Consider the following 14,866-nt stretch of genomic DNA (forward strand, 5'->3'; position numbering starts at 1 on the left):
AGATAAAGAACACACATGTCCTCACAGAAACTGATGTATGATATCACTGTGTCAGTAAGCTCATCCAGATCAGTTGCTGCAGCCTCAAAAACACTACCATCAGTAAGTTCAAAGCAAGCCTGTAAATCTTGCTTTGCTTCAGCAGTCCATCTCTTTATAGTTTTAACTACAGGCTCAGCAGATTTGAGTTTCTGCCTGTAGGCTGGTAGAAGGTAAACCAAACAGTGATCGGAGAATCCCAGTGCTGCTCTGAGGACAGAGTGGTATGCAGCCTTTAAAAAGTGTAGCAGTGGTCCAGTATATTGCAGTCTCTGGTGGGACATATGAAGTTCTGTCTACATTTAGGCAGTTCATGGGTGAGATAAGCTTTATTAAAATCACAGAGAACGATAATGAAAGAGTCTTGATAGCGTTGTTCTGTGTGTGTGTGATCTGATCGGCCAACAGTTCTAGTGTGACGCTCACACAGGGGGAATGTATACACTCACCAAAATAAATGAGGAAAACTCCCGCGGTGAATAAAAAGGCTTGCCAAAATGTCCAGTAAAACATCTGACTGCTGACTACTGAAAAATATTAAGACAGCACAAACAAACAAAAAGAGTACAAAGTACCAATAAACCATGGCTGGCATCAGCAGGAGGCGCTTTAATAGCTGTAATCAAATAAGCGCTGAGTCTGCGCTCACTAACTCTGCTCAGGCATTACAAGCAAGATGAAATGAAAATGAAATTCATAATTTCTAAAGATGGTCGGATTCCTTCAGAAATACAAGTGATATAAAACACCTGCACCAGGTTTCGTCTTTTGTCACATGCAGTGCTCATGTTTATTCAACAAATTCAAAGCCTTTTGGAAAATATTTGTTGCGGCAGTTTTGATATTGTGGCGGGCACCACAAATAAATGAATGTGTGGGAAACCATAAAACTAACTTGCTAGAACTCTTCCATTTGATTTTGGGTGTCTGTCTTTGTTTGGTGTGTTTCCTCCTTTTAATGTGGCTACGTCTCAGTGCTTTTAAGAAAGCGCATCTATGCTCCTTTTGAATAGCGCATCAAGAACAAAGTGGACCGGTACTTAAAAAAAATTATTGTACCATTACATTTTAATTTTTTTAGTACCAACTTGGTACCGAAGTAAAGAGTCTTTTGACAACACTCTAGTCTGCACTTGATTTGTAAAAACATGCAGCAAAGTACATCCATACAGCCATTACTAAAGCCACTTTGGTGTGGAAAGTGACATTTGCCACTGAAATGTTATTCTTATCCTTTTCTTTAGACATTTCTACTGGCACTCCAAATCATTTGCTACTGATTTTTTTTTTTTAATTTCTACTGGTACATTTAACTTTCCCATAATTATTTTTCCTTCTGGATATATCAAACCAGTTCCCTTATGTTCGATGCTGGGCAGATTATGTAGAATTTGTAGTCCATTACTGATGACAAATTATGTAATGAAAATTGTAGTTAATAATCTATTAGATAACACATTTTAGGTAATACAATCTGACACCTTTTTAATACTTTTATATACTTTATGACCCTATTTGTTTATCACATAAAACGGAATGGAATTGCTCTGTACCTTGTTGATTGAAAAATAAAAACACAAAGAAAATACATTCCATTCTTTGTTATTAACGACATATTGCATCAGGGTTTCTCAAACTGGATATTGCGAAGGGATACTGCAGGGGGTTCGCAAGTTGATGAAAAGCATAAAAAAAATTAAACAAAAAAATAAAATAAAAACAAAAAAAAGTATCAAAATAAGATACTACTGTATTTACCTTTTATTTTTCTTATGACCATCATAGAACTGTGAACATGCGAACATATTAACTTAAAATAGTTACCGTAAGTACCAGATTTTAAATATTTTTTGTCCAGATTTAAATCCACAATACATGGTCACTGGATATGATAAAGACAGTATTTCACAGCTATCTGAGTGTTATGTAACTACTATGTATTTAAAAATACTTATCTTTTGTTATCAGTTACTTCTCAGCTCTGCTTATGTTCATGCAGGTAGTTCATACATAACATTTACTGTTAAACTTAAGTCAAACTCCTTCAAACACAAAGTTTAATATGTTTTTATTTTATTTTCAAACCATGAAATTTTGATCAAATTTTCTTTTCTTTTTTTTTTCTTGCCCTGGAGGGCCAGTGCACTGTAGAGTTTAGCTCCAACCCTGATCAAACCCACCTACCTGTGATTTCCTGATGATTCCAAAGACATTGATTAACAGGCTCAGGAATGTTTGATCAGGGTTGGAGCTAAACTCGGCAGTGCACTGGCACTCCAGGGCAAGATTTAAATAGCCCTGGTATACTGCTTTAATATACTGTTTCCCTATATGATGGAGTGTTTCAATTACATTTTGCTTTTTGAAGTCATTTTGAAAAGCAAGAATGTTTATTTTTTATTCATTTTTATAAAACTTTACACAATCATAAAGGTCTCATACCTAAAGTCTAATCCTTTATTTACTGAAAAATCAAAAAAAGTCAAAAAAATATTTATTCTTCCACCACTACCAAATCATAATTGGTCTCCTCCAAGCATAAAAGCAATCTCTTATCTTATAAATCAAAATATTAATTTCTAAACTGAAGTAAAATATTTTCATTTTAGCAATTCAAGTAGTTAAGAAAAGTAAATAACCATACCTTTAATTGAAACTAAAGATTCTTGCCAAGAAAAAAGGTGTGTGGGGGGGGGTGGTTAAGTTGAATAAAACTATTCCGAAAACATTCAAAACTGTACAATTGAGTCTTATACAAATGATCGCATGAAAATGGGTATAAAACCTATTTGACATCAGATTTCCTGGAGTCACCTCAGTGTTTTCAAACATGAGGATGCAGCACTTACAATGATCCATTTCAGTTTGTAAATCTTTCTGCTCAGTGAGAGAGTATGTCACATACAGTACTAAATATCCAGCCATGACCAGATATGCTTCCTATTTAAGTACTGATGGTTTGGTTAGGTGGACAGGATCTCTAGATGGCTTCAGCATAGATGTAAGACAGATTTATTGATCTCAGGGTTGGTCCAGTCATTTCGTAAGTCATCCAGATGGTTGTCGAAGTCTACGAGACTCTCGTATGATTTGCTTTCTAGAAGAGCCGCTGTGATCTTCTGTGCCTCTATCCAATCCTCAAAGCAGTCACTGCAATTTAAAGAACATTAGAAAAAAACATTAAACTTCTGTTTTCAGCATTTCTGCCCTTTAACCCACACCTGGACTCTGGTGCACTCAACTCTTTGTTTGCACGTCATTAGGGCTGGGTATTGTTCAAAAGCTTTTGTTCCGGTGCCAATTTTGATACCTCAGTTTCGATACCGGTTCCTAACAATACTTTTTTCGATACCATACGTTTTAAAATTCATTTCAACATCAATACTAACACATTAAACATTTTCACCTTAATTAAAACAAATTCTGGTAACACTTCACACTCAGGATAACTATTAATACAACTGGTTGTGCTTTTTGGATAGGCCCACAGCAGCCCACCACACCATAACGCAAACGCGCCTATTTTGATGTCATTTATTAATTTAATATTTATGTAAACAGTTTCGGGGATTTTAACCAATAGGGCAACTGATCCTCCGTTGAAAAAAAAAAAGAAGAACAGCAGCTGTTCATTTTGCAACTCCTTGCGAGCGATACATGCTCATCAAGTCATAAACATTCTTCTAGAACTCACAATTTGTATTCATTTAACAGATTTATACGAACCATGCATGAAATAGAAGTTAATAAACTCAAACAATAGCTTCATGTGCTTTACAGATGAACTTGAAGTCTTTATTCATTCGAGATGTTCAATAAATAGATAATCTTTGGCTCGGTAATACAAGTTCATGATCCGATTAGTAAACTGATGATTCTTTTGAGTCAATCTTTTAAAATAATCATTTATTTTGTTTAACGAAACCAGTGTTTCACAAACTGGATAGATCTGAGGAGCAGGGCTTGTTAGCCCCACGTCCCATGTTTTCCAGTCCGATGGGCTATCGTGAGTGATGTAAAATTCCTAACTTGATTTGCGTTGTTCACTCGCTTGAAGGGGTGGCACAGATTGTAGCTGATCGTTTGCACTTGTTTCTAAATATTGCTGATTCAATATTGCGTTCGGAGTTTGCGCTCACTCATTGAAAGCACATGCTGCGAGCAGCATTTCAAACAATGCACGTACAAAGAATGAATTCATCTTTCGCATATCGTAAATTCTGAATGAACACACACACACACATGGTTATTTTTTAAGTGAATGTATACAGTGGCCGCTCAGAGAAATTCGCTGTACCGGATAAATCTGTCTCTCTCTCTGTTATTTAGACGACGTGAAAGGGGGCGTGTTTCAAGATACGCAATGGAGTAGACCAAACTAAACAGGGAGGGAGGGAAAAACACTCATCCAAACAAATGCTTCATTATGGTATTGCCGGCTTTGGTTGCAATCCTCTTATCGCATATGTTGCACTTTGCTGACTCGGCATCCACTTTTATTAAGTGTAGCCACACTTTAGACCTCTTTGGCATTGTAAAACGGAAAAGTTTTGAGAAAAAACAACTATACTTGTGTTGTGTGAATGCGAGTATCTTCAGAAATCCTCCCCGTCACGTCGGCTTTTGGAACCTAAATTTGGCACCGAAAGATTTTCGATACTCATTGTATCTAAGTTTTTCTTTCGATACCATAAAGGCATCGAAGTTCGGTACGCAGCCCTACATGTCAATGATAAATCGATTAAATGAAACAGGAAAAAAGGTATCTTTACAAACTATATATATCATTATAAAAAGGTCTAAGCCTCAAGCATCGATGACAGATCAACGTTATTCAATGCAAAGCTTATAAGGAATGTATTTGCTAAATTTGTGCAAGCAGTACACATCAAAACATGCATAAGATCACATGACCCTTCAGCAGCAATGCACACATAGTCCTTCGTTCTGCTCCCTTTGTTAAAAATTGTATAATATCCTGTCATTAAATTTTGAACAACTCTTTTCCTAGCCCACTAGGAGTACCCCAGCAGTCAAGGACATCCGGAAAAGAGATTGAACAATCGCCAATAAAGAAAAATGTATCATCTTCCGTGTTTTAAGATGGCATAATAGGTCGGCGATCCTGAAAGGTGACAGGCATATACGGTGAAATATACGCAGGACAATGTCATGCTACTATTTTCCCGACTTTGGTCCAGCCACAACTACCAAGAGAAAGAGCTTTAATCCAGTCTTGAAGATGACAGCACTTTGTCTACAGTCCTTCCTCGCATATCCGCCAGAAATGATAATAACTATGACACAAAGGTGAGCAGATGATGTTCGACTCTCCTCAAAAGTCGGAGGGATTTTGTTACTTCACTGTAACAGAAGACATATTCTGCAGTGCTAGAGAGAAGGCAACGGCTACGTCTCCATCCTTTCAGCTTAACGAGATTAGGTCTGTGGTGTTCCCAACTGCCCTGAAGGGGACAATAACAAGGTGGCCATGGACAATTGTTCATTCCTTTTTGGAATCTTGCCACTGTCCTGTATGCTCGTCCACTGACTGGTAAATAATAACAAATTATTTTATTTCATTTTTATTATTACTATTTATTTGGGATAATGGAGAGCAGGTTCAATCTCGAAGCTTGGTGACATGACATGCATTGAAGTGGTCATGCATCAACATTTGTTTCTTTTGTTTATGCAGACCTACATTCTCTGTAATGTGCAGTCTGCTTTGGCCTTTGTACATAGTTGTTTGACTTTCCTTTTTCTTTTTTTTTCTCTATGCCCTTCAAAAGACATCAATACGTTTATTTTGCTTTTCTTTTAAAAAGATTTTGCATCTAGGTGGATTGGTATCTAGGATACATACTAACATTTATATGTCACTGGCAGTATGGTCTTGCTTTGGTTTCTCTTCTCATAGACATAATTTTGACATTGCGAGCACACAATGCAGGCTCTGAATATCTTATCATAGAATACGAATGGCCTAAATTCTCCTATAAAGCATACCTGGATATTAGAATATTTGCACCGTAAATACCCGATACAATAGTCCCATTTAACATAATACAATGTGGCATGTTTTCAAAGTGAGTATTACAAACCGGCAGCCTTCTCTTGTGCTTGTTCTCTTGTGTCAAATCGGGCATTTTTCACAAATATTTCAAATATATTACCTGAGCAGATTGATTGTCCTTTAGTGATAGGTGGTGATTTTAATGCTGTCTTAAATCCTGCACTGGTTAAATCTCACCTTGATACTACAGCTAACCCATGCTCAAAGTTTTTAAATCAATTTATCATGGAACTTCATGTAAATCGATCTTTGGAGAATCCAGAATACTATATACAGTACAGACCAAAAGTTTGGAAACATTACTATTTTTAATGGTTTTGAAAGAAGTTTCTTCTGCTCATCAAGCCTGCATTTATTTGATCAAAAATACAGAATTTTTTTTTTATATTATGATATATTATTACAATTTAAAATAATTGTTTTTAAATTTATTATACTTTAAATTATCATTTATTTTTGTGATGCAAAGCTGAATTTTTAGGATCATTATCACATGATCCATTAGAAATTACTCTAATATAAATATTTTGAAATAATATACACTACTGGTCAGTAATTTGGGGTCAGTAATTTTCTTTCTTTTTTTAAATAAAATCAATACTTTTATTCAGCAAGGATGTGTTAAATTGATAAAAAGTGATAGTAAAGAAAATATATTATTAGAATATATATATTATTAGAATTTCTTTAAAATTTTGAATAAATGCAATTCTTTTTAACCTTTTATTCATCAAATATATTAGACAGCAGAACTCCAACACTCATAATAAATCAGAATATTAGAATGATTTCTAAATGATCATGTGATAGACTGGATGTTACATGTGACACTGAAGGCAGGAGTAATGATGCTGAAAATTCTTTGCATCACAGGAAGAAATTATTTTCAATAAATAAAAGTATAAAGTATAAAGTATAAAGTATATTCATATAGAAAACTATTATTTTAAGTTGTAATGATACTTCACAATATTACTGTTTTTTCTGTATTTTTGATCAAATAAATTCAGGCTTGATGAGCAGAAGAAACTTATTTCAAAAACATTAAAAATAGTAATGTTTCCAAACTTTTGGACTGTACTGTATAAGAAGGGCTGCAACAACGAATCAATAAAATCGATTATTATCGATAATGAAAATCGACAACTAACAATATTGGTAATTACCAAAATATTTTTTTAGCTCTCTGTATTGTTAGACCTCCTATAAGCAGTTTAGTAACAGTAGTAAGCTATTTGTAATGCTATAATATAATTTTATCTGTGAAAGGCAGAAAAAAAAATGGTCAAGTGCTTTATAATGTTTTTTTTATTCAAATACCCAATTAGTCAAAAAGTACATAAGCAATGCCAGCAAGTATGTGAGCTGTAGTCAAAGAAGGCCATTTTTGTTATGTAAATGAATACTATTTAGTGGTTTCAGTTCGTTATTTGTCCCAAAATTTACAGTAAAATTTTAGAATAAACTTTTTATTTTTTGACTGATAACTAAACTATTTGTGCTTTGTATTATGACAGATAGTCTAATAAATTGTTAAGCACTATACTGCCCAATGTTCTTAAAACAAATTTGTTTTAAGAACATTGGGCAGAATGTAGAAAAGTGTTTTTTTTCAGTAAAATTAAAATAAAGAAAACGGGTTTTAATCCGATTAATCGGCCAACTAATCAATTATCAAATTAATAGTAAGTTGCAGCCCTACATATAAGGACTTCACTTTTTTTCTAATAGACATAAGACTTTCTCTAGGTTAGATTACATATTACAACTCTTTCATCTCTATATTACTTTTTTTTTTTTTTGTCTGATCACTCAGTGTTATGTAATGTTCACCTTTGCAACATTAAGAAGAGGCCCCTAGATGGAGTCTTGACACCATTACTAAACATTCATTAATTTGCTAAAAGATCATCTAAAGGATCTGTATAAAACAAATTTTGATGAGTCAGTTTCTAGAGTACTTGGATAAATTAGAACTACCTCAGAACACAGAGATGGATAAAGACTCTTTAAAGGTCCCCTTCTATGTGATGCCATGTTTTAAACTTTAGTTAGTGTGCAATGTTGTTGTTAGAGTATAAATAATATCTGTAAAATTCTAAAGCTCAAAGTGCAATGCCAAGCGAGATATTTAACAGAATTTGCCTACAAAAAACGACCTGTTTGGACTACAGCCCTCTAGTTCCTGCAGTAATGACGTCACTAAAACAGTTTTTTGACTAACCTCCGCCCACATGAATTCACAAACAGGGGGCGTGGTCTTGTTGTGCTCCGACCGAGAAGTGGAAGAGCTGCATTTGTGTTTGCCATAGAGATGAAAATAACAGCGTTTCAACGACGAGTCCAATCATCTTTGTTTGGGCTTCCCAGGGACGCTGTACTTGGAGATTAATGGTTACAATTTATGTTTAACTCTGTTCCCGAAAATTATAATCCACACGTAACACTATGTGCAGCACATTTTGCTGAGGACAGCTTGCTGAGGACAACTTCCTCAATCTCAATCAGTTTTATGCCGGATTCGCAAAAAGATTATTCTTGAAAGATGGAGCAGTTCCCTCTTTGTCTGGACGAGGCATTGTTTATGGACCACAACCGGTAAGTGTATTTTATTATTTAAGTTGGTGCGTTTAACGGTTTCTGTAATTTACTACACAAAGGGCAAAGCTGTTTAGCTTTGTTAACTAGATGTTAGGGCTGTTCAAAAAAACGAATGCGGCTTTCATGCGCATCTCGTTATTAAAAACGCTCCTGTGATAACTACATCTCCAGCACATGCTCCTGCTCACTTGCTTCTCAAAACTAGTCCAATCGCGTTACCAGGAGGGCAGCCTGCTCTAAGCTGCTGTTGAATCAAACACAGGAACCGCTGGCCCAATCAGAACTCGTTACATATTTCTGAAGGAGGGACTTTATAGAACAAGGAAGTCATCAGCCTGTTTTTGTGACCGTGAAAACAGCGGTATACAGATGTGAATTGTGTGAAAAATACATTTTTTTTTACACGCGAAACATGAACAAATGTTATATTGCACACTGTAAACACAATCAAAGCTTCAAAAAAGCGCGAAAAATGGGACCTTTAAGTTTGGAGGAGCTTCATGAAGCGTGGACGTGGTAGGGGACTCTCATGCCTGATTCATTTAATTTTGCAATCAAGTTTGGTTCATTTCATAGAGACCAAAAAATTATTTGATATCATTACTTATTAAAAAGGATAAGGATTCTTTAGTTTGCACCAACTACAGACCAGTATCACTCATCCTATGCAATCTAAAAGTTTATGCTAAAACTCTTGCCTCTCGCATGGAGAAAGTAATTAATAGCTTAATCAAAGAGGACAAAACCGATTTTATTAAGGGGTGTTACCCGTCCGCTTGTATGCATTGACTTTTATTATATATATATATATATATATATATATATATATATATATATATATATATATATATATATATATATATGTGTGTGTGTCCTTCTCAAAATTGTTTGATAAAGTTCATTATTTTCCATAATGTAATGATAAAAATTAAACTTTCCTATATTTTAGATTCATTGCACACCAACAGAAATATTTCAGGTATTTTATTGTTTTAATACTGATGATTTTGGCATACAGCTAAAGAAAACCCAAAATTCCTATCTCAAAAAATTTGCATTTCATGAAAAGGTTCCCTAAATGAGCTATTAACCTTATCATCTGAATCAACTAATTAACTCTAAACACCTGCAAAAGATTCCTGAGGCTTTTAAAAACTCCCAGTCTGGTTCATTAATCAAAACTGCAATCATGGGTAAGACTGCCGACCTGACTGCTGTCCAGAAGGCCATCATTGACACCCTCAAGCGAGAGGGTAAGACACAGAAAGAAATTTCTGAACGAATAGGCTGTTCCCATAGTGCTGTATCAAGGCACCTCAGTGGGAAGTCTGTGGGAAGGAAAAAGTGTGGCAAAAAACGCTGCACAACGAGAAGAGGTGACCAGACCCCGAGGAAGATTGTGGAGAAGGACCGATTCCAGACCTTGGGGGACCTGCGGAAGCAGTGGACTGAGTCTGGAGTAGAAACATCCAGAGCCACCGTAAAAAGGCGTGTGCAGGAAATGGGCTACAGAGAAGCAGCACTGGACTGTTGCTCAGTGGTCTAAAGTACTTTTTTCTGGATGAAAGCAAATTTTGCATGTCATTCGGAAATCAAGGTGCCAGAGTCTGGAGGAATACTGGGGAGAAGGAAATGCCAAAATGCCTGAAGTCCAGTGTCAAGTGCCCACAGTCAGTGATGGTCTGGGGTGCCATGTCAGCTGCTGGTGTTGGTCCACTGTGTTTTATCAAGGGCAGGGTCAATGCAGCTAGTTATCAGGAGATTTTGGAGCACTTCATGCTTCCATCTGCTGAAAAGCTTTATGGAGATGATTTCGTTTTTCAGCACAACCTGGCACCTGCTCACAGTGCCAAAACCACTGTTAAATGGTTTACTGACCATGGTATTACTCTGCTCAATTGGCCTGCCAACTCTCCTGACCTGAACCCCATAGAGAATCTGTGGGATATTGTGAAGAGAAAGTTGAGAGACGCAAGACCCAACAGTCTGGATGAGCTTAAGGCCGCTATCGAAGCATCCTTGGCCTCCATAACACCTCAGCAGTGCCACAGGCTGATTGCCTCCATGCCACGCCGCATTGAAGCAGTAATTTCTGCAAAAGGATTCCCGACCAAGTATTGAATGCATAACTGAACATAATTATTTGAAGGTTGACTTTTTTTGTATTAAAAACACTTTTCTTTTATTGGTCGGATGAAATATGCAAATTTTTTGAGATGGGAATTTTGGGTTTTCATGAGCTGTATGCCAAAATCATCAGTATTAAAACAATAAAAGACCTGAAATATTTCAGTTGGTGTGCAATGAATCTAAAATATATAAAAGTTTAATTTGTATCATTACATTATGGAAAATAATGAACTATCACAATATGCTAATTTTTTTAGAAGGACCTGTATATATATGTATATGGGCAGTTCTGCAATGTTTCGGTGAACATTACATTTCTATGATTAAGACACTCTACCACTCACATGAGGCATTAGTCTTAACTGGTAATAGTGTTGTCAAAAGACCCGGTGCTTCGGTACCAAGTCAGTACTAAAAAAATAAAAATGTCCCGGTACCAGGTCAACCTGGTTCTTGACGAATACAGCGCTATGATTTCTGAAGCAGAAAACGCGGACAGAATATCAGAATCCAGTCATGAAATTAAACTTACATTTTAATATGGTCAGTCACACAATTTGTCAAAGTTAGCATAAATTAATCAAATAAAATCTCCATATGGACCAGTATCTGTAAATGTTAAGCCGCAAAAGTTGGTTGAAATATGAATCGTACATGTTCTGCGCGTATCTGTGTGAAAGAATGAATGGCAGAGACGTGTGGGCTTATTTACTACCGTATTTTCCAGACTATAAGTCGCACTTTTTTTCATAGTTTAGTTGGTCCTGCGACTTATAGTCAGGTGCGACTTATCAAAATTAATTTGACATGACCCAAGAGAAACGAACTAAGAGAGTGAACCAAGAGAAAACATTACCGTCTCCAGCTGCGAGAGGGTGCTCTATGCTGCTCAGTGCTCCTGTAGTCTACACTGAAAACATAGAGCGCCCTCTCACGGCTGTAGACGGTAATGTTTTCTTTTGGTTCTAAATAAATGCGACTTGTAGTCCAGTCAGACTTATATATGTTTTTTTCCTCACCATGACGTATTTTTGGACTGATGCGACTTATACTCAGGTGCGACTTATAGTCCGAAAAATATGGTACATAGACTGAAGCGTGTACCGCTTGCAGTAATTTCAGCATCTGCCATTTCAATGAGGACATAAAAAACATCACCAGAACCTCCTCCGAGGCACTTCACAAGCATTTAACGTTTCATTTGAGTAAAACCATTGTCAATTTAAAGGTATTCACGGCAACCCATTAAAATAGGTTCATTTTTACTTAAAGGCATTGTGTAGGAATATTACTATTATTTAGTAGAATGTATGTGATACTGCTCCTACTGTTGAAAAATAATACAACTTTTTAAAGAAATAAATCCCACAATATTTCTTCAATGTTTTATTTTTAATGGCAAATCCCCTTTATTTTAAAAAATATATAATGTGTTTAAATTTCATTAAAGGGGGGGTGAAATGCTATTTCATGCATACTGAGTTTTTTACACTGTTAAAGAGTTGGATTCCCATGCTAAATATGGACAAAGTTTCAAAAATTAATTTGTACATTTGAAGGAGTTTTTTTGTTCCAAAAATACCTCTTCCGGTTTGTCACAAGTTTCAGAAAGTTTTCCTTATATGGGTCCTAAGGACACTTCTGCCGGAAGAGCGCGCGCTCCCGTATAGAAGAGCACTGAGAGGCTGGAGCACATTCGTTCACTGATCAGAGCGAGAGCGTCGCAGAAGTGTGTTTTTGGTTGCCAGGGCAAGACAACCCTGCACAGATTACCAAAAAAAAAAAAAAAAAACAGCTTTAAGGGACCAGTGGATGGAGTTTATTTTTACAGAGCATCAACGGACTTGTGCAAGTGTTTTTGTTTGTTCCCTGCATTTCGAAGATGCTTGTTTTACAAACAAGGCCCAGTTTGACGCCGGATTTGCACATCGTTTATTTCTTAAGGATAATGCAGTCCCAACGAAAAAGGGTCACGAACGTGTGTTGGAACCGCATGCGGTGAGTAAAACTGCTTCAAATATCTCTGTGTTGTTAGCTTAGCTATCAGCGTGTAAGCACATCAAGTAAACAACATGCGATGTTGTCATCAAACTGCACTTTCCACATGTAACTTACAGCTTAAAAAAAAAAAAAAAAAAAAAGAGGACAAAGTGAAACTTAGTCATTTTCCAAAACCGCTAAGCAAATATATAAAGTTTTTGTACATACCACATAGAGACGTCGTTGCTGATGCTGCTCTTGTTAAATTTCAGCCTTTGGATCTGTGTCACAGCTTCCAAACGCTCTCAACGCAAAAGCTTACTGGCGCTCGTGATTCTTTAGCTCCGCCCACACACCACGCCTCCAGCCGGTCGTGTTTTTCCGGGAAAAATCGGTACAGACTATCTTTCTTTTATGAATATAATAAAACTAAAGACTTTTTGGAGTTATGAAGGATGCAGTACTACTCTATAGGTACTCAAGATTAACAGGATATTGAGTGAAAACGAGCATTTCACCCCCCCTTTAATTAAAAGACAAACTAAATTTGGGTGAAACTTGCTTACTCTTTTTCATAATTATAATACCTGTAGAAAAACTTTAAAACACAATTGTAAATAAGTATAAAGAATAACATTGGTTTTATTTTTAGTGATAAAAAGTGTGTGTTTTTTTTTTTTTTAATTAGCATATGTTTGTGTTTTGCTTTGAAACTGAGAACCGTGGATTTTCACTGGTATCGGTACCAAATACTGAAATATTGGTAACACTAACTGGTAATATTACAAATTATATACCAGTATATACCAAATCTGCTTTAATGCCAACTAACAAATGTTAAAGTTAACTCTCCTATCCCCTTATCCAATCCTATTAAAAATGATTTAATCTATTTGGGTATTACCATATATAAAGACATTCATATAATTGCAAGAAACTATTTTAATAACATTTTAGTCAAGATCAGAAGTGATACTCAAAGATAGAATAATCTTAAAATCTCTCTTCAAGGCAAAATCTCCACTGACAAAATGAATTTGTTATCTCAGCTTAATTTAATTTTTTCTATGCTGCCAATTGATCTCCTTAAAGTAACCAGAGGAGATCAATTCCATACTTTCCCAGTTTATCTAGAACAGTAAATGACTCTGAATAAAACTTGTGACATTGCAGCATCCTATACTTTCAGGAGGATTGGCTGTGCCATATTTTGAATTTAGTATTTGTCTTTTCAACTTAAAGCTGTTCGTATTCATCCTTAATCTAAAGCTTCATGGACAGTAATCAATGCTGACAAAGTTAAATCACATAGGCTCCCAGATATTTTATTTGCTGGCACAGGAAATAAAAATGATAAATATAAATTTGGCCCGGTTGTGGCCAATTCTATTAGGATCTGGAAAAGGGGGGAACTTCTAATGGGAGGACCTTTCAAATTTTGACACAAATTCTCATCCTATGTGGGATTGGATCACACCACCTTCTGGTCAGCCATCTGTTTCTCTAATATATAGTAAACTTAATGATCACACTGCAAAGCCTCTTTCTAATAAATCTACATCGAATTGTGAATTAACAGATTTTGACTTAACTGTCGACAGAAAGGGTGTGCTCTAATCTAATCGTAACTTCTAAAAACTTGTCATTGTCTTATCCATTTCAAAGTCATCTATAGAGCATACATAACTCCTTACAAAAGGTTTTACCTGTTAGCCTGAGTTTGTCAAAGTACGAGGCATGGAAATGGCAAAAACTGCACAAAAATCGTACAGGATATTCAAAATAACATACTTTCTGTTGGGTTTTGGATTTTGTAAAAGGAAACTTTTTTGTAGGTAATGGTGTGTTACACATGTGTACCGATTTTCATGCATGTACGTGAAACATAGCTCGAGGCGCACTCCGTTGAAATTTAACAGGTGGCTCTATCAAGCCATTTTGCCATACCCACTTCTGAAACCTACATCAGATATACATTTTTGCCAGTTTTGATTGTGTGTGCAAAGTTTCGTGAGTTTTGGAGCACGTTTAGGCCCTCAT

At 35.9% G+C, this 14,866-nt stretch overlaps 1 protein-coding gene across 1 annotated transcript in view; it reads right to left on the reverse strand.

Moving 5' to 3' along the window:
• Positions 1-2,407: 2,407 nt before the first annotated feature.
• The window catches only part of emc8 (ER membrane protein complex subunit 8), a 31,816-nt gene continuing 19,357 nt past the window's right edge, over positions 2,408-14,866 (reverse strand). Inside the window, exon 5 of the mRNA XM_052531786.1 lies at positions 2,408-3,189. Coding sequence (XP_052387746.1) covers positions 3,030-3,189 — 160 coding nt within the window. The 3' untranslated portion in view covers positions 2,408-3,029. The remainder of the gene's footprint in view (positions 3,190-14,866) is intronic.

This window comes from Carassius gibelio, chromosome A18, assembly GCF_023724105.1.
Source record: "Carassius gibelio isolate Cgi1373 ecotype wild population from Czech Republic chromosome A18, carGib1.2-hapl.c, whole genome shotgun sequence".
NCBI lineage: Eukaryota > Metazoa > Chordata > Actinopteri > Cypriniformes > Cyprinidae > Carassius > Carassius gibelio.